At 41.6% G+C, this 27,531-nt stretch overlaps 1 protein-coding gene and 1 pseudogene across 2 annotated transcripts; one reads left to right on the top strand and one right to left on the bottom strand.

Moving 5' to 3' along the window:
- Window positions 1–2,595: 2,595 nt before the first annotated feature.
- Window positions 2,596–4,409, bottom strand: xrcc2 (X-ray repair complementing defective repair in Chinese hamster cells 2). Of its 2 annotated transcripts, none has more exons than XM_035739778.1 (3): window positions 4,273–4,409; window positions 3,694–3,775; window positions 2,596–3,594 (listed from the first exon to the last, which is right to left on the bottom strand). In XM_035739778.1, exons 1-3 carry the CDS (start codon window positions 4,309–4,311, stop codon window positions 2,789–2,791), a joined length of 927 nt encoding a protein of 308 aa, XP_035595671.1. In that variant the 5' UTR covers window positions 4,312–4,409; the 3' UTR covers window positions 2,596–2,788. The 2 variants fall into 2 exon arrangements, with proteins under 2 accessions (XP_035595671.1, XP_035595672.1); XM_035739779.1 differs by lacking the exon at window positions 4,273–4,409 and adding an exon at window positions 3,896–4,227.
- A 12,035-nt stretch (window positions 4,410–16,444) lies between these two features.
- LOC118361191 (actin-related protein 3-like) lies at window positions 16,445–26,933 on the top strand (annotated as a pseudogene).
- The last annotated feature ends 598 nt before the right edge of the window (window positions 26,934–27,531 follow it).

The raw sequence follows: 27,531 nt of genomic DNA, 5'->3' as shown, positions 1-27,531 counted from the left end.
GCGAGTTTGGATTGACAGTTATCCCAGACTGTACATGAATCTGGATGACTGACATACAGAGGCTCTGCTCCATCCACTCTACCCTTGAACTGTCTGTGAAATATACTCTACAAGAGTGTTAACAGACATACACACAGACATATTTCTACACGCAATCTATTGATGGCTTATTTTATAGAAAACTCTCTCTTTCTAACTGTCATACAGTATATCCTCTTTTCCAAAATACTTTAGACTTAAGAAGATCTGTCATATGAAGGGTAATTTCCATTTTTAGAGTCTACAGTATTCACACCCCACATTTTGTTGTGTTACAGCCTGAATTTAAAATGGAGTCAATTTAGATTGTTTTGTAACTGGCCTACACATAACATCCCATAATGTAAAAGTGGAATTATACTTTTCTACATTTTTGAAAATTAATAAAAAATGAAAAGCTGAAACTTCTTGAGTCAATAAGTATTCAACCCCTTTCTAATAGCAAGCCTAAGTAAGTTCAATAATATACAATTCTTAACAAGTCACATAATAAGTTGCATGGCCTCACTCTGTGTGCAATAATAGTGTTTAACATGATTTTTGAATGACTACCTCATCTCTGTACCACACACATACTATTATCTGTAAGGTCCCTCAGTTGAGCAGTGAATTTAAAAACAGATCCACCACAAAGACCAGGGAGGTTTTCCAATGCCTCGCAAAGAAGGGCACCTATTGGTAGATAGGAAAAAAATAAAAACATCAGACATTGAATATCCGTTTGAGCATGGTGAAGTTATTAATTCAACTTTGGATGTTGCTTCAATACACCCAGTCACTACAAAAATACAGGCATCCTTCCTAACTCAGTTGCAGGAGAAGAAGGAAACCATTCCGGGATTTCACCATGAGGCCAATGGAGACTTTAAAACAGTTAGAGTTTAATGGCTGTGATTGGAGAAAAATTAGGATGGATCAACAACGTTTTTTTTTTAACCTTTATTTTACTAGGCAAGTCAGTTAAGAACAAATTCGACGGCCTAGGAACAGTGGGTTAACTGCCTGTTCGGGGGCAGAACGACAGATTTGTACCTTGTCAGCTCTGGGATTCGAACTTGCAACCTTTCGGTTACTAGTCCAACGCTCTATTCCACAATAGTAACCTAATTGAAAGAGTGAAAAGAAGGAAGCCTGTACAGAATAAAACCATTCAAAAACATGCATTCTGTTTGCAACAAGGCACTAAAGTAATACTGCAAAAAATGTGCAACGCAATTATCTTTTGTCCTGAATATAAAGTTTATGTTTGGGGCAAATTCAATACAACACATTACTGAGTACCACTCTCCATATTTTCAAGCACAGTGGTGGCTGCATTATGTTATGGGTATGCCTCTAATCGTTAAGGACTGGGGAGTTTTTCAGAATAAAAAGGAAACGGAATGGAGCTAAGCACAGATAAAATCCTAGAGGAAAACCTGATTGTGTGCTTTATACCAGACAGGGGAGATGAAATCCCCTTTTCAGCAGGACAATAAACTAAAACACAAGGGAAAATGTACACTGGAGTTGGTTTCCGAGATAGTGAATGTTCCTGGCCGAGTTACAGTTTTGACTTAAGTCTTCTTAAATCGTCATGCCCCCCGCCCTCCTTATTGTACACTGCTGCTACACGTTGTTTATGATCTATATGCATAGTCACTTCATGTACAAATTACCTCACCTCACCTGTACACTGACTCGGTACCCGTACCCCATGTATATAGTCTCGTTATTCTTGTGTTATTTTTCAGTATTATTTTTTACTTTAGTCTACTCTTCTTGAACTGCACTGTTGGTTACGGGCTTATAAGTAAGCATTTCACAGTAAGGTCTACACTTGCTGTATTTGGCACGTGACAAATAAAGTTTGATTTAGGCTGGGTTTCTATATAGCACTTTGTGACATCAGCTCATGTAAGAAGGGCTTTATAAATAAATTTGATTGATTGATTTGATATTCTATTGCAAGACCTGAAAATGTTTGTCTAGCAATGAGATCAACAACCAATATAAGAGACCTTGAAGAAATTTGAAAAGAATAAATAGGCAAATGTTACACAATCCAGCTGTGGAAATATCTTAAGAGACTTACCCAGAAAGACTAATCGCTGCCAATGGTGCTTCTACAAAGTATTGACTCAGGGGTGTGAATACTTATGTAAATTAAATATTTCTGTATTTAATTTTCAATACATTTGCCAGAATTTCAACAAATATGTTTTCACTTTGTCATTATGGGGTATTGTGTGTGGATGGGTGAGATTTTTGTAAATCTTAAATTCAGGCTGTAACACAACATGTGGAATAAGTCAAGGGGTGTGAATACTTTCTGAAGACACTGAATGTGCAGTGTATGAAAGTATTGAGACCCCTTGACTTTTTCCTAATTTTGTTAAGTTACAACGTATTCTAAAATGTATTAAATAGTTTTTTCCCCCTCATCAACCATCACAAAATTCCCCATAATGACAAAGCAAAAACAGGGTTTTAGAATGTTTTCTTCTAAAGCATACAGTTATTCAAAAGTATTCAGTGTTCCAAAACATTTGCAACCTCTGTGACAGTTGCTCTATCTTACTTATTTCGTATTGATTTATTATTTTACAAATGACACAAACATAAAACATAATAGCATCCACATTTGGTTGATTAAAATAATCCAACAAATGTAAGAAATAAAATCACTAAAAGTTGCTGTAGCATCTAATATCAGTTTAACACATCCAGAATCAGAATAGAATTCAATCAATTGAGTTCAACAACATCTTCATAAAAACTGAACACCCCCTTCCATAACACAAAAAGATGAGCATTTAGTGCCTCTTGTACTTGTGGTGGTGCATGCAGCTGAAAACACCTGCTTTCTGTCCTTGGTCACCTCTCCTTTGGAGAACAGCACTCTGTGTGTCACTAGCCTCTGCCAGGCCCTGCTGAGGTAGGCCTTGTCAAAGTTTGAGGCATGAGAGGAGGACCACTGTCTCCAGGAGGAAGACGATGAGGATGGCTCAGAGGGCCCAGGTGTCATGGCCGCCAAGTCAGCCTGAGCCGAGTGCCCGTAGTTCCTCATGATGGCGTGCGTGGTGGCGAACACCACTATACGGTAGTCTCTCAGCAGCCGATCCAGGAGCTCTGAACACTTCCTGAGGTTGGCTTCCTGCTTTGCCACGCTCTCCCCTCCCCCACTTCGGTCCACCCAATAGAAGGCTGAGATGCTGTCGATGACCAATAGGCACAGAGTGGGCCGGCTGCAGAAGGTATTCTCCAGGTAGTGCAGTGTGAGAAGCAGCTGGACTGAGCTGGAGCAGTGAACCACAAAGAGTCGGCCTAGGCAGGCTCGCACCCTCTCCTCAGGCTCTACCGCCGCACCACTATCCTCTCCTTTTGCGTCCTCCCCCAGGCGCTGCTCCAGTACTGTCACCAGCCTCAGCATGTCAAAGTGGTAGTTGGTGTCCACGTACATGACTTCCACTTCCAGGCCCCCCCGGTCGGCTGGGAGGATGCAGTGGGTCACCAGATGGTACATGGTCTCAGTCTTTCCACTTCCCTCGGTGCCATGGAACTCCACTACGTCACCTGGAGAATGAATGTAAAAGAAATGTCAACTATGTGACTACTGTAATAATTTCTTTATATGGCCTGATGATGCCATGTTTATACACCAGGGCAAACTACCTTGAATAGGTCCAGCACCATCAGGAAAGATGTGAGGTTCAATGTCCCTCAATGACCGTCTCCCCTCCAACCTAGCAAACAACTGAAATAAAATACATACTCATTTAGAAAACAACATAATATATTCATGACCCTTAAGCTACTTCTGATTTTACTTTGATAACAAAGTACTACTAGCTGCTAACTTGAAGTTCTGGTTTACCTTCGGTATTCATATCTGGCCCAAAGCAGGAAAACAGCTGATCAGAACCAGGAAGTGACTGTAAAATGTTTGTTAGAACTAAGCTAACTGCGATGTGTCTCTGTGGTTACTAGATCGTTGTATGGAAGTGCGTAAGTGTTAACAATGTTAGTTATCGGGTACATACTCGTTAACCTGTATGGAGTGTGTGTCGAAAGCGACAGAAAAGCACGAAAGGGTTATAAAAGAGCACATACAAAGAAAAGGTTAGTTAGCTAAGCACATGGGGATATACTTGATGGAAAGGTGCACATCGACATATACATAATGTTACTTTATTAAAAACCTTTCGTTAGATACTTATTACACTTATAGTTTAACGTTAATTTGCAACATACTTGTGCACCGTTCTCTGTCATTTTGGCAGTAGTTGTCATCCCCTGTGTCTGTCAGGAAAAAAAGAACGCGCTTTTTCAAATCGACTTCCTGCTTTTGGTATTTTACCGTAATATCTGACACAGAGGAGCTATATGCATTGTTACCCAATCTTTGGTACACATAATGAAAACTAGTTAAGCATAATTGCTATTAATCCTAACTTTATAAATAATAAAGTATATTAGCTCGTGTGACATAATATTATTTTCCTGCTTTTCATTGGGCGCGTGAGGAATGGTTACAGCATAACAAGGTTGCCAAAATTTCGCGTCCAGAGAGGAAACAGTAGAGTTCAGATGCCACCTTGCGTTGTTTATATTGAGATACATTGGTGGTGTTCTGGCAGCGTTTTACAGGCAGCCCAATTCTGATATTTTTTTCCCACTTCAGATGATTTTAAGAGCTGATCTGATTGGCCAAAATATAAATTAGTGAAACAAATATCAGAATTGGGCTGCCTGTCTAAAATCATACTTAGATGTTTTTACGGCTTCTTCATTTAGGCTACCGAGTGGCGCAGCCATTTAAAGCACTTCATCTCCGTGTTAGTGTAACCGATGTGAAATGCCTAGCTAGTTAGCGGGGTGCACACAAATAACGTTTCAATTGGTGACGTCGCTCGCTCTGAGACCTAGAAGTAGTAGTTCCCCTTGCTCTGCAAATATTTTGTGGCGCGATGGTTAACGATGCTTCGTGTGTGTGTCAGTTGTCTATGTGTACAGAGGGTCCCTGGTTCGAGCCCAGGTAGGTGCGATGAGAGCAATACTGTTACACTAGAGACGTCAGACCTTGTTTCGATCCCGGGCTGTATCACAACCGTCCGTGATCGGGAGTCACATATGGTGGCGAGGGTTAGGCCATCATTGTAAAATAAGAAGTTGTTCTTAAACTGACTGGTTATTTCATGTTGTGTTATAAGAAAATACATTTCACAGGTTTCAATAAAGTATTTTTTTCTGTAACAGCTGATTTATTCAGCAACCATTCTACATAACAGAGCATTTTGGTATGAGAAACTGAGTCACGGTCAGGTGTGCGAGTTCCCATTACTACGCTCGAGTGGGGAACGGAGCCAGCGCGTTTAAATTTTTTCCATCTTCCCTTTGACTCTTCCCTTTGACAATGGAAATACGCTCGCTGTCAAACTACTAGGAATATAAATAACGGTAGAGGGAAATAAGCGAGCACGGGGCAGAGCAATCAGCCTTCCACCCAACCTTCAATAATACACTGTATTTAAACGAACTTTTTGATACAGTTGTTGCAAATAATCTATGGTGTTTTGGGGACATTCTTTCGTCATCATGAGCAACTGGCAAGTCCACCCACCACTTTGCGTGATAGATTGTGGGATTGGGTGAGTTTGTTTGCTCGAAAAAGCTGAGCTTGCATTGAAGGTATGTGATCTGTCTCGAAAATGACAGTTACTAAGGTTATGTTGCCAGGTCGCAGTTGTAAATGAGAACTTGTTCTCAACTGGCCTACCCGGTTAATTAAAGGTGAAATAAATAAAACATGTTATGCCACCAATCGACACAACCTTTTGCCATCCGACTCTGTTCCACTCTGCAAGTGGAAAGCACCTTCTCAGTTAATGGTAACATAATAATAAGATTAATAATATATTATGACAATATATTATAAATAACAAGAGTTTAGGTTAGGTATGCTTTTAATGTAAATACAGTGCCAGTGCCTAACTGTAGTGGGCTCCTCGATTGAGATAGTAATACTGTAGGACAGAATAGTCTAAACTAGTTTTGAAAAAGTTAAGCTGAAGTTTGTTATTATTGGTTCATGCAGGACACATGACTAAGGAGTAAATAGGTCAAATAGCATGTCAGTTGGGGGGGGGGACCCCATCAGAGATGGGTTATGGTGGTATGATTTTGCTGTGGCTTTGCTACATGGGTTGTTCAAATTCTCTTTCAGGGTGAAAATACATTACTTTTTTACATTTTATAGCAAGGCTACACATAATTTAAAATGGATTAACATTAAATCGAATCCAGGCTTGTTGCAAAAACATTACATCTATTAGTGGTATGAGCCTGCAGTAAATTACAGTATAGAATCAAACAAATTAAAAATGTTGCAGACCTTCAGCATTCTGAATCTGAAGGCTAGGCCTGTACACTCACAGGTGTGATTAACTTGATGAATAACTCAGCCAGTAGGCAGTACATTAGTTAAGGACTCTATTAATTAAACCACTGCATGTTTTGAGTAACAATATCAATTTTAGAGGAGATTACTTTTTCCTCCAAGATGAATTAGAATGGTTAAACAGGAAGCTATACTCAATCAGAAAGGCTGGGATTGAGACACAATCTGGTGTTGTGAATATATAATAGGGAACTAATTACAAAATGTTTCAGTTGTTTCTGAAATATTTATTGCAAATTGATTGGGGTAGAAAATATTGCCAAATGCATTCTGCTTTGTCTGTGGTACAGACCATAAATACAGTGCCTTCAGAAAGCATTCATACCCCTTGACTTTTGCACATGTTGTTGCCTGAATTTAAAATGGATTAAATTAAGATTTTGTGTCACTGGCCTACAATACCCCATAAAGTCAAAGTGGAATTATGTCTTTAGAACTGTTTTTGCATGGACTCACTGTGTGCAATAGTAGTGTTTAACATGATTTTGGGATTTTTGGACTACCTCATCTCTGTACCACACACATACAAGTATCTGTAAGGTCCCTCAGTCGAGCAGTGAATTTCAAACACAGATTCAACTACAAAGACCAGTGAGATTTTTCAATGCCTCCCAAAGAAGGGCACCTATTGGTAGATGGGTAAAAAGAAAAATAGCAGACATTTAATATCCCTTTGAGCATGATAAAGTTATTAATTAAACTCTGGGTGGTGTATCAATACACCCAGTCTCTATATACAGTGGGGCAAAAAAGTATTTAGTCAGCCACCAATTGTGCAAGTTCTCCCACTTAAAAAGATGAGAGGCCTGTAATTTTCATCATAGGTACACTTCAACTATGACAGACAAAATTAGGGAAAAAATCCAGAAAATCACATTGTAGGATTTTTAATGAATTTATTTGCTAATTATGGTGGAAAATAAGTAGCTGCTAGCTAGCTGCCTATCAAGCCAGCAAAGTTTTCTTGAGGGCTTGAATGCAGCCCCTGACACGGTTAGCCATTGTGGCTGGGACCAAGGATTGTCCCGGGCTTGTGCTGTCTAGACCCCTGCTGTTTGTTGTTGTTGTTGTTGTTTTCAATCTTCCCTGCGATCTGCCCTGTCTGGAACTGCAAGGAGTAACAGTGTAACCTACGTTGTTACCGTGACAAAGACCAAAGCCGGCAGGAGTACCGTTGAAGACAGCGGTGTCTCTCTGTCACAGGTGAAGGATCTTTTAAACAAACAAAAATAAGCAACTGTTACAACAACAAGAAAATAGCTTCAAGTGTGTTGTGGAAAATCTACACTCAAAGTTGATCTTAAATGAATCAATGTTTATTAACAGCAAGCTGGAGAGATCACAGTCAAACTTAGATGCATAAAGTACCGGTATTCTGCTTACACAGACAAGTTACATAGGGTTGGTTCCTGTATGTGTCTGTCACCGTCTCCTATCTTAACTTATAGAACATATTCTGAGAGTTCTGCCAGATGGTCCTAAGGTGAGGGAAATCAGGTCCTCCAGCATTCTGGTGCCCAGAAGGTGATTCTCATCCTCGACCAGGAGATGGTGGGGTTATGATATTGAAGGGAGATCGAAGATGTCTTTGTGCGTAGGTGCAGTGAAGATAAGGAAGGGAAAGCTTTCCTGATGCATACAGTGCCTTCGGAAAGTATTCAGACCCCTTGACTTTTTCCACATTTTGTTACGTTACAGCCTTATTCTAAAATGTATTAAATTGTTTTTACCCCTCATGAATCTACACACAATACCCCATAACGACAAAGCAAAAACAGGTTGTTAAAAGTTTTGGGCTAATTTATTTAAAAAACTTAAATATTACATTTACATAAGTATTCATACCATTTACTCAGTACTTTGTTGAAGCACCTTTGGCAGCGATTACAGCCTCGAGTCTTCTTGGGTATGATTCTACAAGCCATCCAACGCTTGAACCGGAAATTGAGAGGAGAGTATGCAGAGATGTTTAGTGAGGAGGCAAGGGCCTGGTCAAGGAAATTCCCTGTGGCACCGGAGTCCACTAGAGCTGTAGATACAACATATGAGGGACATCCAGCTAGTGATATAGAGACTAGAAAGGGACATCCGTCTACTCACGCCAAACCCTGGAGACGGATGATCACGGGACCGTCCCTCTGCTCTTGTGAACCGCAGGTTGGGACATAGCGGACACTGCTGAAGCTGGTGCCCCTCCTGTCCGCAATAGGGATAGATGACAATGTCGAAATGTCCTTGTTATGTATGCTTAGCTAGCCAGTCTAATAGAGATCAATACAATGTGGGGTGGTTAAATTGTGTATTGTTCTGTATTTTGTTGTAGGTGGTACAGAATCTGATTCCACCAACATGCGCTTCCAAGCTTAGCACTGTACTGTACACATTTCAGGTAAGACCCAGATGCAGACAGTGTCAAAGTAACAAAGTGTATTACTTATACAGGGGCAGGCAAAACAACAGGTCAAGGGCAGGCAGAGGTCAGTAATCCAGATAGGGTTTAAAAGGTCCAGAGCAACAGGCAGTCTCAGGGTCAGGGCAGGCAGAAAGGTCCAAACTAGAAAACAGGAACTAGAACTATGCTGGTAGGTGTCACAAAACAAAAGAAACCGGCCACAGACAAACAGAGAACACAGGTAAATACATTGGGGATAATGGGGAAGATTGGCGACACCTGGAAGGGTGTGGAGACAAGCACAAAGACAGGTGAAACAGATCAGGGTGTGACAGTACCCCCCTCCTCTAGGGGCGCCACCTGGCGTCCCACCTGGGTGCATACCTGGTTGACCGGGGTGCTGGCATTGGAAATCAGCAATGAGATCTGGGTCCAGGATATCTCTAGCACCTCTCCTCCGGACCATAACCCTCCCAGTCAACCAGGTACTGGAACCACCTGCCCCGAGGTTGAACCTTCAGGAGACGCCTCACTGTGTATGCCAGTTGGCCATCGATGACACCGGGAAGAGGGGTAGGATTGGAAACAGGAGACAAAGGGCTGTGAGACATGGGTTTAATTCTGGACACATGAAAAGTGGGATGTATATGGAGGGTACAGGACAAAAGATAATGATCAGCAGAGGGGCTTGGAGATGGGGAGAGGGCCGATAAACCAGGGGGAGAGTTTGCGGGATTCCTCCTGGAGGGGCAGATTCCGTGTGGACAGCCATACCTTCTGCCTGAGACGATACCGGTGAGATAGTGTCGATACCTGGGGGTGGTCTTGAGAAGGGCCGACCGGGCTCTCTTCCAGGTACGATAAGAGAGGTGGACAAACATCTGGGCCGAAGGTATGCCGACCTCTTCTGCTCAGGGAAGAGAGGGGGCTGATACCCCAGGGTAGAAAGGGGGCTGATACCCCAGGGAACAATCGAAGGGTGATAGACCCGTGGCAGAGCAAGGAAGGGTGTTGCGGGCGTATTCGACCCACACTACTTAATGGCTCCAGGTGGTGGGGTTGGTGGGGACCAACCAGGCAGCGCAGAGTCGTCTCAAGTTCTTGGTTGACTCGCTCCGACTGGCCATTGGACTGGGAGTGGAACCCGGAAGACAGGCTGACCGACTACCCAATCAGTGTGCAGAACGAACTTCCAGAACCAGGACGAGAACTGAGGAGCCCGGTCAGAGACCATGTCCACTGGCAGTCCATGGATCTAGAAGACTTGCCACACCATGAGCTGGGCCATCATTTTGGCAGAGGGTAGCTTGGGGAGAGGAATAAAGTGGGCGGATTTGGAAAACCGATCCACTACGGTCAGGATGGCAGTGTTGCCATCAGACGGCAGGAGACCCTTGACAGAGTCCAGGGATATGTGAGACCAGGGACGATGAGGGACAGGCAGAGGTTGAAGTTGGGGCTTGCAGAGGAGTCTTGTTCTGTGCACAGATCGTGCATGCGGCGACGAACAAGAAGACATCAGGAACCATGGTAGGCCACTAGAAGCGTTGTCACACAAAGGCCCCGGTGGCAGGCAAACCTAGAGGAGTGGGCCCACTCAAGGACCGAGGAGTGGACCGCATTAGGAACGAACATCAGTTTATCTGGCTCCCCCTGAGATTCTTTTTTACCCCCTTTTCTCCCCAATTTCGTGGTATCCAATTGTTAGTAGTTACTAACTTGTCTCATCGCTACAACTCCCATACGGGCTCGGGAGAGACAAAGGTCGAAAGCCATGCATCCTCCGAAACACAACCCAACCAAGCCGCATTGCTTCTTAACACAGCGCGCATCCAACCCGGAAGCCAGCCACACCAATGTGTTGGAGAAAACACTGTGCAACTGGCGACCTGGCTAGCGTGCACTGCGCCAGGCTCTCACAGGAGTCGCTAGTGCGCGATGAGACAAGGATATACCTACCGGCCAAACCCTCCCTAACCCAGACGATGCTAGGGACCTCCCGATCACGGCCGGCTGCGACAGAGCCTGGGAGCGAACCCAGAGTTTCTGGTGGCACAGCTAGCACTGCGATGCAGTGCCCTAGACCACCGTGCTACACACAACAACAATGTTTTATGGTAAAAGTAACATGCAAAAAAAATGCATGAACAGTGTTCAGTGTATCCAAATGTGTCTCAGGTGTAGAGACACAGAAGTGCAGAGAACTGTAGCTACAGATTGTTACACCAGATAATTTACCCAAAGATTTTTGCAGACATCTTTTTAATTTCAAGCCTTCTTTCATTGATCGAGACAGGTGGGTGTCCACCCCAAAGTGCTGCATGTCATGATGACAAAGACCTGTCTCGATCAATGTGTGAGAAGACTTGAACTAGACGCGATGGCGGCACACATATTGTTGGATTACTTTATGGAGCAAAAAATGTATTTATTTTATTAACAGATCATTTTCTAAATTCGAACTGACCCCCTACAAATGGACACTGACATGTTATGAGACTCGTGTTTCTCAAAATTGAGGACAAAGATGGCATCGCTAAGGTTGGTCAAATTCTCTGTGCTACACCAAACAGTACCTACCATGTAACTCCCAGTCATGGATACCAAACATCTTTGGTTAAGAAAACTGTCTCCGACATGGAACAAAGCTTGTCAAGATGCTCAGGCGACACGCCTAAGCTGCAAACCACAATTAAGAAGCTCGAAACTGATGGGGCTAGCCTTGAGGACCAATGCATACCTTTACAAGCTTATATGTGAAGATCCAATATCAGGATCTTCGTCAGTCTCAAAGTTATTGAAGGAGGCCCTCAGATTGGATAAAGACGTCCTTGTAGACCACTCACGTTGGGGCTCACAAGCAAGAAAGCCTGGCGGAAACCCTCTCGTCGTTGTTGCTAAACTACACTACTATCAGGATTGTATTGATGTTCTTCCGTGTGCCAGAGAATTTGGCCCACTTCGATGCAACGGAGTTCCCATTTCTTTCTTGCCAGACTATGCCGACTGCGTTGCTCGTGACCGTGCCGCTTTCAACGATATCAAGAGTCTTCTACGTGGACGGACCTACGTTCGGTATGGTGTGGCTTTTTCTGCCTGGCTTCGTATAACATACTGTATGTTCCAAGACATCCATAAGGCAATGGCCTTCGCAAAGGTGAACATTCTACAGAGGTTGGACGAAGCAAATGGCTGAATGTTCACCTATTTGGCGATAAGGGTAATGGACGAATGTGTCTACCACTGCAGACTGTCTCTCTTTTGTAGATACTGTATAGCTTTGCCAGTGCTATCAGTTGATACTGTTATTATTAGGTAACGTTCGTGCCTTAGTTCTGGTGCGATAATTCTCTTTTTTGGTTTATCATTCTATTTTATAACCATGAAGTGGCTCGTTTCTATTTATCGATGATACCCATATCCAGGGTAGATACAGCTCAGTTCTATTATTAGTTTACGTCATTTCTTTAAACACGTTGCTGCTAACTTAGTGGTATTGCTGTAAGATGTGAAATATAATATGTTTTATACTTTCTTTTAAAACAGCCTAGTTTTGAGTTGTAAGTATTTATTATTTATTATGTGCAACTTTTTTTTAAAATCCTTCACTATTTCAGCAGGACTCTCTACTCGATAGGTATAGTGTTCCCCACTACAAGCACAATGTGTGGATATTGTGAGCGGACCCAGTACTTTGAGGTTGCTCTAAAGCGGAAAGGTAGAATAAACGAGTCAGGAGCAGGTTTTCTTAATTGAACAATGTTCTCTTTTGAGGTATTTCTTTCATCTTAAACACTCCAACATAATCGAGGATGCTTTCCCAAGGAAAACATTTTTTTTTCTCAAGAACAAGGAACATAAGGAGAGTGTCTTTAAACTATATCATAAATCACGGGTGTGTCACCGCCTTCACTATCCGTCCGTGGAGAGCTCCCTTCGAGTGGTCATACAGATCCATGGTGACCATTCCCAAGAGGTGGTGTCCCCTTCTTCTCCCTTCCAAAAGGTATGTCCTCTCCTTTGTAGAAGCAAACACTCTTTTCCTTCTTCCTCTTCTGCTGGTTCCCTCCTCTCTCTTGTTGGGGAAAGAGAATAGCTCAGCTGTGCTTAATTGCCTCTGATCACCTTGACTTACATGCCGGGCTGGGCTACTGTTCGTGGGAGCAGCCTGCCCTCTGGTGGTCCTTCCACAATATCTTTTCATGGGGATTAGCGTTTACCTTGTTTTATTAGGTGACCAGGGTGGGTTTTCTTTTTCATACCAGACTTCAGAGTATTGTTTGTTTATGTTTTCTATTTTTCTTCAACTTTTGTTTTTATTTATTTGTTATTTTTGGAAAAATGTTTAATGGATCAGTTGTTGTAATCTGGGATCTATCCTTTTCTCACCTGAATTACATGGCTAGGCCTAATATCATGAGGGACAGCTGCTTGCTTGATCACTTTTACTAGCTGGAATGTTAAATCTTTAAATCATCCAGTGAAACGTAAAAGGGTTCTTTATCATTTAAATCACCTTAAAGTAGATATTGGCTTTTTTCAGGAGACACATCTCTGCACTTTCAACCACTCATTTAAAAGGAGGTTAGATCGGTCAATCATATCGTTCCAGTGTTCATTCTAAAACTAGAGGAGCAGCCATTTTAATTAGTAAAAACATACCGCTCGCAATGTCAAGTGTAGAGGCAGACTCAGCAGGCCGTTTCATTATTGTAGTAGGGTGACTGTATAATACACCTGTTATCTTAGCTAACATTTATGCACCAAATTGGGATAACAATGTATTTTCTTGATTACCAAATATGGACACACACCACCTAATACTAGATGGTTATATGAACTGTGTACTGGCTAGAAGGTCGGTGACTTCGAACGCTGCCCGAACAAGGAGAGGGACCAACTTTGGCGGAAGTCATGACGCTTATACCAAATACACAGTCCCGTTAAAGCCCTTGACGGCTTAACTCACTACTGATATCAGAAGAAACCTTTAGCTTTTTATCATCTCAAATTTAACTATTTCTAAAGCTTAATCAAACCCCTGCTATGTCTCCTACAACAGTATGGGAATCTCATGGAAGGCTTATCTAAGGGGCCACATTTTCTTGTACAGAGGAAGATTAAGGAACTGAGTGTAATATTCAACATCTAGGGGAATTTAATCTTGGATATGGCTTTTTCACTTACTAAAACATTTGGCTTATTCATTTACTAAAACATTTGACTCTTCAGTTTGCTCTTCTTTCAACTCGACAATCTGAACATCTTATTAGTAAATTTCAATACAAAGGTTACTATAGTGTTGAATGCTGAACCGTAGTCAATGAACAGCATTCTTACATAGGTATTCCTCTTGTCCAGATGGGATAGGGCAGTGTGATGGCGATTGCATCGTCTGTGGACCTATTGGGCAGGTATGCAAATTGCAGTGGATCTAGGGTGACGGGAAAGGTGGAGGTGATATGATCCTTGACTAGTCTCTCAAAGCACTTCATGATGACAAGTGAGTAGTACAGGGCGATTGTCATTTAGTAAAGTTGCCATATGCCTTCTTGGGTACGGGAACAATGGTGGCCATCTTGAAGCATGTGGGGACAGCAGACTGGGATAGGGATAGATTGAATATGTCCGTAAACACACCAGCCAGCTGGTCTGCGCATGCTCTGAGGACGGACGAGGGATGCCGTCTGGGCCGGCAGCCTTGCGAGGGTTAACATGTTTAAATGTCTTACATCGGCCATGGAGAGTGGGCTGCATCGGTGTTACTATATTATCCTCAAAGTGGGCAAAGAAGGTGTTTAGTTTTTCTGGAAGCAAGACATTGTTGTCTGTGACGTGGCTGGTTTTCTTTATGTAGTCCAAGATTGTCTGTAGACCTTGCTACGTACCTCTTGTGTCTGAGCCGTTGAACTGCGACTCCCTTTTGTCCCTATACTGACATTTCTTTTGTTTGATTGCCTTGGAGGGAATAACTACACTGTTTGTATTTGGTCGTATTCCCGGTCACCTTTCCATGGTAAATGCCGTGGTTCGCGCTTTCAGTTTTGCGCGAATGCTGCCATCAATCCACAGTTTCTGGTTAGGGTAGGTTTTAAATGCACTTTCTTATAAACTCACTCACTGAATATGTGTGTAAATCCGGGATGGTAACTGTGGGGTTATAGCTGCGAGACAGGGCATCTGGCTTGACGTTCTTGGACCCCGGCCGGCAGGAGAGGGAAAAATTTAACCAGGTAAACAGCAGGGCCCATCTCGCTTGCCTGGAGTTGAGGTGCTTGGGGGTGCGGAGATACTCCAGGTTTTTGTGGTCGGTCCACACAACGAACGGATGTTCCACCCCTTCTAGCCAGTGCCTCCATTCCTCCATTCGCTCTCGTCGGCCCCAGAGTCAATGAGGACCCAGACAGATTTGGACTGGTTTCCCCACAGCAGAATGACATGAAAATGGGTGCAAGTAAAGGAAGCAGGAAAGTTCTCCATATGACCCACCAGAGTACTTGCTCCTACCGGTGAGCCTGATCTTATACAAGGGCAAGAGGACACAAAATGATCAAAAGTCCTGCAATACAGACAGCTCCATGTGTTGATCCTGTGTTGCCGTTCCGCTTGTTGAATGTTTTATCCTTTTAAGCTTGGAAAAGAGACCCTTGCACCCAGATTTGGACCACACACCCACTCCACTGAATAGCAGGCTAGTGATTGCTTTGCAATGCTTGCAGTTAGTTACCGATTCCTTCCAAACCAGTCATTGTTGAATTTTCGATTTCCAACTTCTTGTGTAATGTTTTTGTCCAATATTTTTTTATATATTTATTTTAACCTTTATTTAACTAGGCAAGTCAGTTAAGAACAAATTCTTATTTTCAATGACGGCCTAGGAACAATGGCTGATGAGCACCGATGCATTTTGTCTATAATTTCTCTCTTCATTATTTCTCTTCAAATGACAAGGATTGAAAAGGACTTGCCAGTAGATTGTCAACTTGATTCATGATGATGACTGCTAGCTTGCTAGCTAAGATTTTGAAAGTATGATGTTGACATGATCAGTCTAATCAAAGCTACGGTAGATATAATATAATGTGATTTGACGTCATTTTATCTGTGGCCAAAGACCTTGAGCCTTCTTGGATAGGCACTTCTAATGTAACTCTATGGCAGCACCCAAGGGGCTTGAATTTTCGAGCTCTACCTGTAGATTTTGCGGTGACGTAGTGTCTCATGAGTGACAGAACACTTAGCCAATCACGGCGCAACTAGAGAACATTACCAACACCTACGCTCCGTATTTTCTGCTGGCTGCCCCACCACCACAGACAAAGCACTGAGCTAGGCTGAAATACCTGCATTTTGGAGCTGCCTTACTCAAGAAAGCAAAAGAGACCAAGTTTGTATGTGGCTTTATGAACTCAATGCTAATTTTTTTTTTTTACATTGTTTGTAAACTGATACGTGACAGGTATTAATGCCCAAATAACATGCAAAACAGGCACAATTTTGTTTTTTTATGACGAGTCGTCACTGAAGGGGACGATTTATAACCATCCCTTCCCTGATAGAAACAGCCCTGTACCATGGGTTTGTTTACCCAAGTGAGGTACTGCTACATCAGTCCAGACATTGTGAAGGAATTCACCAAACATGACAAGGACCCTGGGAAATGGACAAAGTGGTACAAAGGCATAAATGCCATCAGTAAATCTGAATCCAACATAGAAAGCGTTAATTTCCAACGTCTATGTCCAGAAATATTATTTAATCCAGATCTATTTATTGATATTCTGATTTCTGAATATTGGATTGCATTTATTTTACACTACACTATTCATAAGTATCTAGTGAGAACTAACATGACAACAGTTATCAACTAATGTTGTTACCCAACAATGATCACATTTTTTATAAATCGCTCATTTGAAATAAGTATTTTCGAAGAAACACCAGTTGTTATCATGTTAGTTATCAGCAAAAAAAACAGAAATGATTGTTATGCAGAATGAAAATGTTCGATTATTCTCATTTAAACATTCCCTTTTAATACCCACTAAATCTGCTCCTGTGTTTTACAGTTGCCAACCCCGATTTCATGCAGCCCATCTCAGAAATAGTCGATGAGGTTATAATGAACTGTCCAATAGATGTCAGAAGACCTCCATGTAATGTACGATTTCAACACAGCGCATTCGACAGAGTGGTTAAATAGGGAAATGCATATCTTTCAAGTTTAACCATTCGAGAAGGAATATATATATTTTTTTTATATGTCAGACTTGCTCTACAATACATTTAGTACAATCATTTATTGAATGTCGTGTTGAATTTAAGTGTGAATTGAGAATAGTTTTTCATATTTTGTCCACCAGGCGTCAGTGTGTACCTTGTTGACTTACTGGCAGATGCCTGTTGGCCTTGGTTAGAACTAAGGAAGGCTCCCAGACTTGAACACGCAAGCTGACTTAGTCAATGACCATTTCAGTTCAATTTCTACTCTTCATGATAACTTAATATCTTGGCATTTAGCTTGGATAATACCAACACAACATAAAACTCTTCTAACACAGAATGAGTGAAAATTATCTTGCTCTCATGTATTGTACATTTTTATGACCCTGTGCCACTCATTTGCATATCAAATTAAAACATAATTTACAAGAGGAAGATCTGTGTTATAATACTAGAACAGTCACTGCATCTCTGCAAGGCAACGAAAACAAACAAATATAAAAATCAACAAAAATAGGGATTATATCTTATGATCAAACCTGGTAAACAAACCATTATGCAAAAACGAACACTAGAAAATAAAACATTTACAAAAAAACACTGAAACATTGAGACAAGTTAATGAACTTGTAATAGCCCAGTGAGCTAACTGCCTGAATGAAAATCCTGATAATCGTCTGGACAATTTAGTACATTTAACAATTCATTGACCATCCTAGCTAACAAGCAGCAGAGTCATAACATCTGAGGTGGACTATAAGCCCAAATTGAAAGGAGGTAATCTGCAGTAAAACGTTCTGCTGCTGGGCTTTCATCTCCTCTGACACTGGTAGTTAATGGCTTCAGAAAGGCAAAAACATGATTGGAAAGAGGGATGAAGGAAGGAGAAGGATGAAAAATAATGGGAGAGAGGAACTTTTTTTATTCCAACCCATCTCAATCTAAACAACAGGATACACTTCCTCCCAAAGCCTCCAAAGTTCGTTAACAAAGGATTTAACCTCTCGACCTGTAATGACGAAGGATCGCTGGTCGATCCCCTATTATCGCTGGGCGTTAAATATTTCATTTGGGTCAAATGAGCAGGTCCGGTTATCCCTGAGCCTTGTCATCTCTCTCTCTCTCTGTCTCTCTCTGTCTCTGTGTTTGATTAATGACCACATTCTGAGACCTGACTTGCATAGCCTTTAAACATGATATCAGAAACTTTTTTCTTCACTTCTGTCTCTTGATTATTGTGTGTTTAGCAGGGTTGGGATCAATTCCATTTCAATTCAGAAAGTAAACCCAATTCCACATTTTCCTAATTGAAAAGCATTTGAGAATTGTAATTGTAATTTCACTATACTTCGTGAACTGGAATTTAAATAGATTTTGACTGCAACCCTGGTGAAGCCAGATTGAATAGTTCCTGGTGAATGAAGGGGTTGTCATTGTTTTGATGTGCTAGAAAACTGCTGCCCTATAATAGTGCTGTACCTGACACATAGCAGAATATTGTCCTGTCCGGCGGTTCCACCATGTTCAGAGACTTTGGCCGGCGGCTGCAGAGGGACCTGAAGTAGTCGGTAGAGGACCGGTCAAACTGACTGAGGAGCTCAGTGGAGAAAGGATAAAGGTGTGTGTATCTGTTTGGAAGGATAAAGGTGTGTGTGTGCTTTCCCTCCAACTCCTATGGTCTTTGTCATGTTTGGCTTAACAATGAGTTGGCAATACAGATCTGACATTGTCCAAGCTATTGGGATGCAGGGTAGAAACTGGGCTCAGGGGATGGATGGTAATCTGTATTCTTTCATGTTGTTTTCAGCCCATGGAGGCCTGGGTGGTTACACACGCTGCACTGCGCCATGTGGTTTGGAGGATTCATGCTGGCCTCCACAGTAAGACTACACACAGTCTACATGCGCACACACACACAAACACACACACACACACACACACACACACACACACACACACACACACACACACACACACACACACACACACACACACACACACACACACACACACACACACACACACACACACACACACACACACACACACACACACACACACACACACACACACACACACACACACACACACACACACAGAGAGTACGCAACCACACATGTACGCATGCACACAGATAGACACTACATTTTTTACATGGTCATAATCATTCATTTGATTTGGGAGTGAGTTTATTGGAAAGTTAACAAGTTTAACAAAACTGTTTTTATTATCATATTTACTATTACAATTGTCTACTGTAGTAATGTCTGTATTGAACCTCTGTCTAATGTAGTAATGTCTGTATAGAACCCCTGACTAGTGTAGTAACATTGCTCGTCCATGCATAACATTGATCTAAAATTGACCCTAGAAATAGTACTGTTGGGAGATCTGGAGAGACCGGGTCAGTCAATTACTAATATACTAATACTCTTAGTAAAATAATTTATCTTCAACTCGCAATCTGTGGATTGTATTCGATTAGATAGATTGAAATTGTATGTTAAACATCACAGCATAGTTGAAAGATATATGGTGTGTAGAAATCTGAAGAGGGTGGCCAGCAGAAATAGGTGGGATGGGCTGAGGGAAGCTGAGGGTTGTGGAGCTGGAGACAAGTGGGAGTGGAGTTACTGGGCGGGGGATAGAATGACGGTCAAATATAAAAGTATAAAAAATAAAGTTAAAACTTAACAAAAAAGTACGTTTGAATGACCCATGACCCAATACCCATCTTAAATAAGCATGCCCCATTCAAGAAATTTAGAACCAGGAACAGATATATCCCTTGGTTCTCTCCAGACTTGACTGCCCTTAACCAACACAAAAACATCCTATGGCGTTCTACATTAGCATCGAATAGCCCCCGTGATATGCAACTTTTCAGGGAAGCAATATACACAGGCAGTTAGAAAAGCCAAGGCTAGATTTTTCAAGCAGAAATTTGCTTCCTGCAACACAAACTCAAAAAAGTTATGGGACACTGTAAAGTCCATGGAGAATAAGAACACCTTCTCCCAGCTGCCCACTGCACTGAGGATAGGAAACACAGTCACCACCGATAAATCCACTATAATTGAGAATTTCAATAAGCATTTAAAAAAATATTTTTTTACAACTGGCCATGCTTTCCAGCTGGCTACCCCTGCCCCGGTCAACAGCACTGTACCCCCCCACAGCAACTCGCCCAAGCCTTCCCCATTTCTCCTTCTCCCTAATCCAGTCAACTGATGTTCTGAAAGAGCTGCTAAATCTGGACCCCTACAAATCAGCCGGGCTAGACAATCTGGAACCTTTCTAAAATCATCTGCCGAAATTGTTGCGACCCCAATTACTAGCCTGTTCAACCTCTCTTTCGTGTCGTCAGAGATTCCCAAAGATTGGAAAGCAGCTGAGGCCATCCCCCTCTTCAAAGGGGGGGACACTCTTGACACAAACTGCTACAGACCTACGGTATATCTATCCTACCCTGCATTTCTAAGGTCTTCGAAAGCCAAGTCAATAAACAGATTACAGACCATTTGGAATCCCACCATACCTTCTCCGCTATGAAATGTGGTTTCAGAGCTGGTCATGGGTACACCTCACCCACGCTCAAGATCCTAAACGATATCTTAACCGCCATCGATGATAAACAATACTGTACGGCCGTATTCATTGATGTGGCCAAGGCTTTCGACTCTGTCAATCACCACATCCTCATCGGTAGACTCGATAGCCTTGGTTTCTCAAATGATTGCTTCGCCTGGTTCACCAACTACTTATCTGATAGAGTTCAGTGTGTCAAATCGGAGGGCCTGTTGACCGGGCCTCTGGCAGACTCTATGGGGGTGCCTCAGGGTTCAATTCTTGGACCGACTCTCTTCTCTGTATACATCAATGATGTCGCTCTTGCTGCTGGTGAGTCTCTGATCCACCTCTTCGCAGACGACACCATTCGGTATACTTCTGGCCCTTCTTTGGACACTGTGTTAACAACCCTCCAGATGAGCTTCAATGCCATACAACTCTCCTTCCGTGGCCCCCAATTGCTCTTCAATACAAGTAAAACGAAATGCGTGCTCTTCAACTGATCGCTGCCTGCACCTGCCCGCCTGTCCAACATCACTACTCTGGACGGTTCTGACTTAGCATATGTGGTCAACTACAAATACCTAGGTGTCTGTTTAAACTGTAAACTCTCCTTCCAGACTCACATCAAACATCTCCAATCCAAAGTTAAATCTAGAATTGGCTTCCTATTTCGCAACAAAGCATCCTTCACTCATGCTGCCAAACATACCCTTGTAAAACTGACCATCCTACCGATCCTCAACTTCGGCGAGGTCATTTACAAAATAGCCTCCAATACCCTACTCAATAAATTGGATGCAGTCTATCACAGTGCCATCCGCTTTGTCACCAAAGCCCCATATACTACCCACCACTGCGACCTGTACACTCTTGTTGGCTGTCCCTCGCTTCATACACGTCGCCAAACCCACTAGCTCTAGGTCATCTACAAGACCCTGCTAGGTAAAGTCCCCCCTTATCTCAGCTCGCTGGTCACCATAGCAGCAGGTATATCTCTCTAGTCACCCCCAAAACAAATTATTCCTTTGGCCGCCTCTCCTTCCAGTTCTCTGCTGCCAATGACTTGAACGAACTACAAAAATCTCTGAAACTGGAAACACTTATCTCCCTCACTTGCTTAAAGCACCAGCTGTCAGAGCAGCTCACAGATTACTGCACCTGTACATTGCCCATCTATAATTTAGCCCAAACAACTACCTCTCCCCCTACTGTATTTATTTATTTTGCTCCTTTGCACCCCATTATTTCTATCTCTACTTTGCACATTCTTCCACTGCAAATCTACCATTCCAGTGTTTTACTTGCTATATTGTATTTACTTCGCCACCATGGTCTTTTTTGCCTTTACCTCCCTTATCTCACCTCATTTGCTCACATTGTATATAGACTTATTTTCTAGTGTATTATTGACTGTATGTCTGTTTTACTCCATGTGTAACTCTGTGTCGTTGTGTGTCGAACTGCTTTGCTTTATCTTGGCCAGGTTCCAAATGTAAATGAGAACTTGTTCTCAACTTGCCTACCTGGTTAAATAAAGTTGAATAAAACATTTTTTTTTAAATGACACTGAGGGACAGTGTTTTTACAGCTAATGCTGGTTTGCCTGAGGATGATGCTGTGCAGGTGTTTGTACACATGCATATACACACAAAGTCATTAAAATGAAATACACGGACACACACACACACACACACACACACACACACACACACACACACGTAAATAGTGCCATACATGCACTCAAACATATTCAGTTGATCTTGCTGTTATGATTTTTGTTGTACTTCATGTGTTTTGTTTTTTGCATTGTTTTCTGTTTGGGCCGGTGGCTGATGGATCGCTGGTTCGGGTCCCTGTTTGCTCGTCTATGTTTACATATTCTTAGTTCCATTCCTTTACTAGATTTGTGTGTATTGGGTATACTGTATGTTGTGTAAGTGTTATATATTACTGCACTGTTGGAGCTAGAAGCATTTTGCTACACCCACAATAACACGTGTTAAACACGTATATGTGACCAATAAAATTGGATGTGATTTGATTTTATAGAATCGCTGTCTACTGTAGTAATGTCTGTATAGTGCCACTGTCTAATGTAGTAATGTCTGCATAGAACCACTGTCCACTGTAGTAATGTCTGCATAGAACCACTGTCCACTGTAGTAATGTCTGCATAGAACCACTTTCTACTATAATGCCTGCATAGAACCACTGTCCACTGTAGTAATGTCTGCATAGAACCACTGTCTACTGTAATGTCTGCATAGAACCACTGTCCACTGTAGTAATGTCTGCATAGAACCACTGTCCACTGTAGTAATGTCTGCATAGAACCACTGTCTACTGTAATGTCTGCATAGAACCACTGTCCACTGTAGTAATGTATGCATAGAACCACTGTCTACTATAATGTCTGCATAGAACCACTGTCCACTGTAGTAATGTCTGCATAGAACCACTGTCCACTGTAGTAATGTCTGCATAGAACCACTGTCTACTGTAATGTCTGCATAGAACCACTGTCCACTGTAGTAATGTATGCATAGAACCACTGTCTACTATAATGTCTGCATAGAACCACTGTCCACTGTAGTAATGTCTGCATAGAACCACTGTCCACTGTAGTAATGTCTGCATAGAACCACTGTCTACTGTAGAAATGACTGTATAGTGGTTCTATACTGTCATATCTTTTAAATTGCCCTGTTGTACACTAATACGCAGTTGTGGTTCCTGAGTTAAACAATTAACATAATGCATTGCACTAATCTCCCAGACTATCACAGATCAAACACTATATCCTTCAAAGTGATCATCTAGTATTTGAGCAGGCTTTTGACAAAGTTCCACCATCAGTGTGGTATGTACCCTGAAAAAGAGGAATCGCTATCCATGATGACATCTTTTCTTGGCAGTTCATTGTATAAAAAAAAGTCTATCTGAAATGACATGGTGGATGGAAGTTGCAGAGGGAAGCCGGGTGCTGATGCCAGACAAGAGGGATGTAGCCCTGGCCATTGAGCAATGTGTCAAACTGAACTGTCATTTGTCTATGCTGTGAAACCAGTGGACAGAAAAATGTGGGGCTTTGTCAAATAACATGGTGAGTTCCAATGAGTTACGGCTATTACAGTATAACTGTTAAAAGTGCCGGTAAGCTCTTGATACCTGACTAAATAACAGCCATTTTGATTCAGTTGAACATTTACTGAGCTGCTCCTGACATACCTTGGAGAAACGCTAAGTATACAGATGTAGGATCTCAATTTGAGCCAGGAAACAGCAGGAAACTAGTTCTGAAGCAACAGTAAAATTTGAATTACTTCAGAAGCCTTTTTAAACCTCTAATACACTACTAAGTTACTAAGTTTAAAATGTTCTGCATTGCAGGAAAGTTCTCCTGCAACAGGGCGATCAAATTAAGATCCTACATCTGTAGCAGTCTAATGTTGCAGACCAGGCTGTACAGAGACATACCATTATTCTATGCCTTACAATAAGACACCATAACAAGCTTCCAATAGGTAATAAAGTATTATTCCTGTGATCTTTAAGTAAAGTGTCCCCAAAGTTTTTCCATTATTTTGTTTCCCCTTCCTTCACTGATTAACTTTGTCCTCCTTTATCAGGCCTGGCTATTATTTCTCTCCTCCTATTAGAGGTGTGGAATCTGGATGCTCCAGTCCAGTCCAGTGGGACTCATTACAGAAGAGAAAGTCTGGGTGGATGTCACCCTAGGTTTGGAGCTCATATCTAATTAGAATTAGTACATAATCAGACCCTAACAACATACTGTTACCCTGAACGCAGGGGGGAAATGGTGGCCAATGAATCCCCATACAGTCAAACACTGGCCTAAACGGTATCTGGAAACATTTCCTTGTTTGAATCATTTATTACATTTTGTCCATATTTTCTTTACTTGTTTATTGGGACATTTTTAAGGGCAAAAAAAATAGTGATTCTCAACAAAAATAGTGCCTGTCTGTCTGTCTGTCTGTCTGTCTGTCTGTCTGTCTGTCTGTCTGTCTGTCTGTCTGTCTGTCTGTCTGTCTGTCTGTCGTGATTGCACACGTGCATATGTGTGTGCTTCCATGTACTGTCAGTCTGTGTGTGTGTGTGTGTAGCGATTAGTCTGTCATATCTTCTCTCCTCCCACACCAATAAATCTGGTTATTATATTCTGCACAAATTACCTCACATCAGCAGAAATGTTGTTGGTAGCAGAGCAATTTCATGACCTGCACGGTCCACAGGGAATCATTAAATCAGTGTGACAAATATTTAAATCAAATGTTTTTTGAGAAGGAAAGGAGTCTCTGTGAAATGGCCAAACTCAGCAGAATGTTCATTGTTTTAATACAGATATATTGTGGGACAGCTGTCCCCGAAAGCTCATGGATATCTTTACATTAATATATATATGGGTATATACTGTACGTGCAAGGTGCAGGCTGTCGCAAGATTGTCATGCATCATGACATATTATGCAAATAATAGAGTGGGACATTCAGATAAGATGTGATGTGTTTCAGCAGTAATATGCCATGTTAGGTAATCATTTGAATTTAAAAGTATAGGAAGATTCATATGTAAAATGAACCAAGACATGATATGAATCGAAACAGACAACGTGTTTGTGTAGCCTATTCCCCACAACACTGATTAGCAGACAAACTCACTTTATCTGCATTTCAAATACAATGGGGGAAACCATGGCCGTGTGTTGCTCATCAGACGTGTGCATCAGACGTGTGCTGCTGAGGCTATTATTTAATAGCCAATTATTTAATTACATGTGAATATATTTAGTATAGTTTTATCTAAAAAGGATCAATATATACATATATTTTTATATTCAGTGAGGAGGATGGTCCTCCCCTTCCTCCTCTGAGGAGCCTCCATTGCTGTAATTGAAGTGATCGATTTAGGCTTTCAGTCAGTGGGACAAATATTTAGACTCTCAGCCACAAGCTAACCTCACATAATCGTAATCACATAAAGAGCCAATCCGCGGTTGAAACAATAACAAGCACACGCACCGCCTCTGTTTTGGTAAAGAGCTGAGGGATGGGGCAGGAGAAATGTAACAATTCTCAAATTCATAGACCGAGCTATGGATGCAAGGACTGACCATCCATGAAATCAACAATTATAATTTTAAACATTTAAAGCTAAACCGTGTTTGTTTACATTTACATTGTTTACAGACATTGGGGTAAACCAAGTTTAGAGTATATGTTTGCATCAAGGCACTGAAGTAATACTCATAAAAATGAGGCAAAGCAATTCAATTTTTGTTACGTTTGGGGCAAATCCAACACAACACATTAGGGTGTAAGGTAGTCTACTGGTTAGAGCGTTGGGACATAATCAAAAGGTTGCTTGTTCAAATCCTGCAGCCAGCAATGTAAACAAATATGCCCTTGCGTAAGGCAATTAACCCCCACAACTGCTCCCTGGGTGCTGATGATGTGGACATTGATTAAGTTGTTTGGTTAAATGCAGAAGACACATTTCAGTTGAATGCATTCAGTTGTGCAACTGACTAGTTATTCCCATTAATGAGTACCACTTTCCATATTTTCAAGCATAGTGGTGGCTGCATCGGGTTATGGGTATGCTTGTAATTGTTATGGACTGAGGTGTTTTTCAGGATGAAAAATAAATTGAATGGCAAAATCCTAAAGGAAAACCTGGTTCAGTCCAAAAAATGCTTCTACAAAGTATTGACTCAGATACTTCTTTATTTCATTTTCAATACATTTGCAAACATGTCTTAAAATATGTTTTCGCTTTGTCATTATGGGATATTGTGTGTAGATGGGTGAGAAATAAAATATATTGAATCCATTTTGAATCCAGGCTGTAACACAACAAAATGTGGAAGGGGGTATATTTTCGTTTTTATGGTATAATTATGGTATAATTGTTTTCAGGGTATGTTTTCATACATCTTGAAGTAAAGGGATATGTGTTGTACTCTCCCATGAGGGAAGTTTAATAACAGGACTGAGCCAACATATGCTGTGGTTTTGAGATTTGTCTTAATGTTTTTAAAGCTTACAGCCTATGGGTTTCTGATCCCTGGATCATTAGTTAACTATTTTGTTCCCGTATGTAAAATGATTCCAAAAAGATTGTATCAAACATTATATCATCTGATTAGTTTCTATGTGGTCCTCATCTCTTGCATATTTCTAGGACACGTGGTTTGAAGGAGATGCCAGAGAGGATCAGTGCAGTAGTGGGAAGGACATTAGGTGAGTATCTGAGATGTATGCTCCCAAAGGGGGATCATATTTGGCTGTGAGACTTCCCCTACCTACGCTACAGTAGTAATCCTCCCAAGACCCACATGGGCATGCTACAGTATGTGGAATGTTAACCTAACATTTTCTTTGTCCTACATGGCCAGTTATGGATACCCACCCTTTCCGAGCACACATCTATGACATGGTCCTATTGGACAGGAGTTGGTGCCATGATACATTAGTCAACATGACATATGTCAATTAGATGCATGTCCCTCAAATTGGCAAATGGGAAGTAGTGTACACAGAAGAGACATATTATTCTCAACAGATCTGGAATGAGGCCAAATTATTTGATAATTTTATTCATGTATTCTATAAATGTAATTTATTATGCAAGGAAATTGTTCTGTTTGCAATCATGCCACTGAGGAATGCCCAATACCGAGAGTACTCTGTTACAGTAGTTATTCTAATCTGTCAGTGATGCTTTCTTCCTGTTTGAAGAAGCAACTTCATCCATACACACACATTGTCAAGTTGACTGATCCTTTTAGAGTCTATTTTTGGCCCAGTGCAGTCAAAAACATGATTTAACTGTGGTTTTATAT

The sequence above is a fragment of the Oncorhynchus keta genome, chromosome 28 (genome assembly GCF_023373465.1).
Source record: "Oncorhynchus keta strain PuntledgeMale-10-30-2019 chromosome 28, Oket_V2, whole genome shotgun sequence".
NCBI lineage: Eukaryota > Metazoa > Chordata > Actinopteri > Salmoniformes > Salmonidae > Oncorhynchus > Oncorhynchus keta.
The sequence above is the reverse complement of the archived record's forward strand: the minus strand, read 5'-3'. Positions and strand labels throughout refer to the sequence as shown.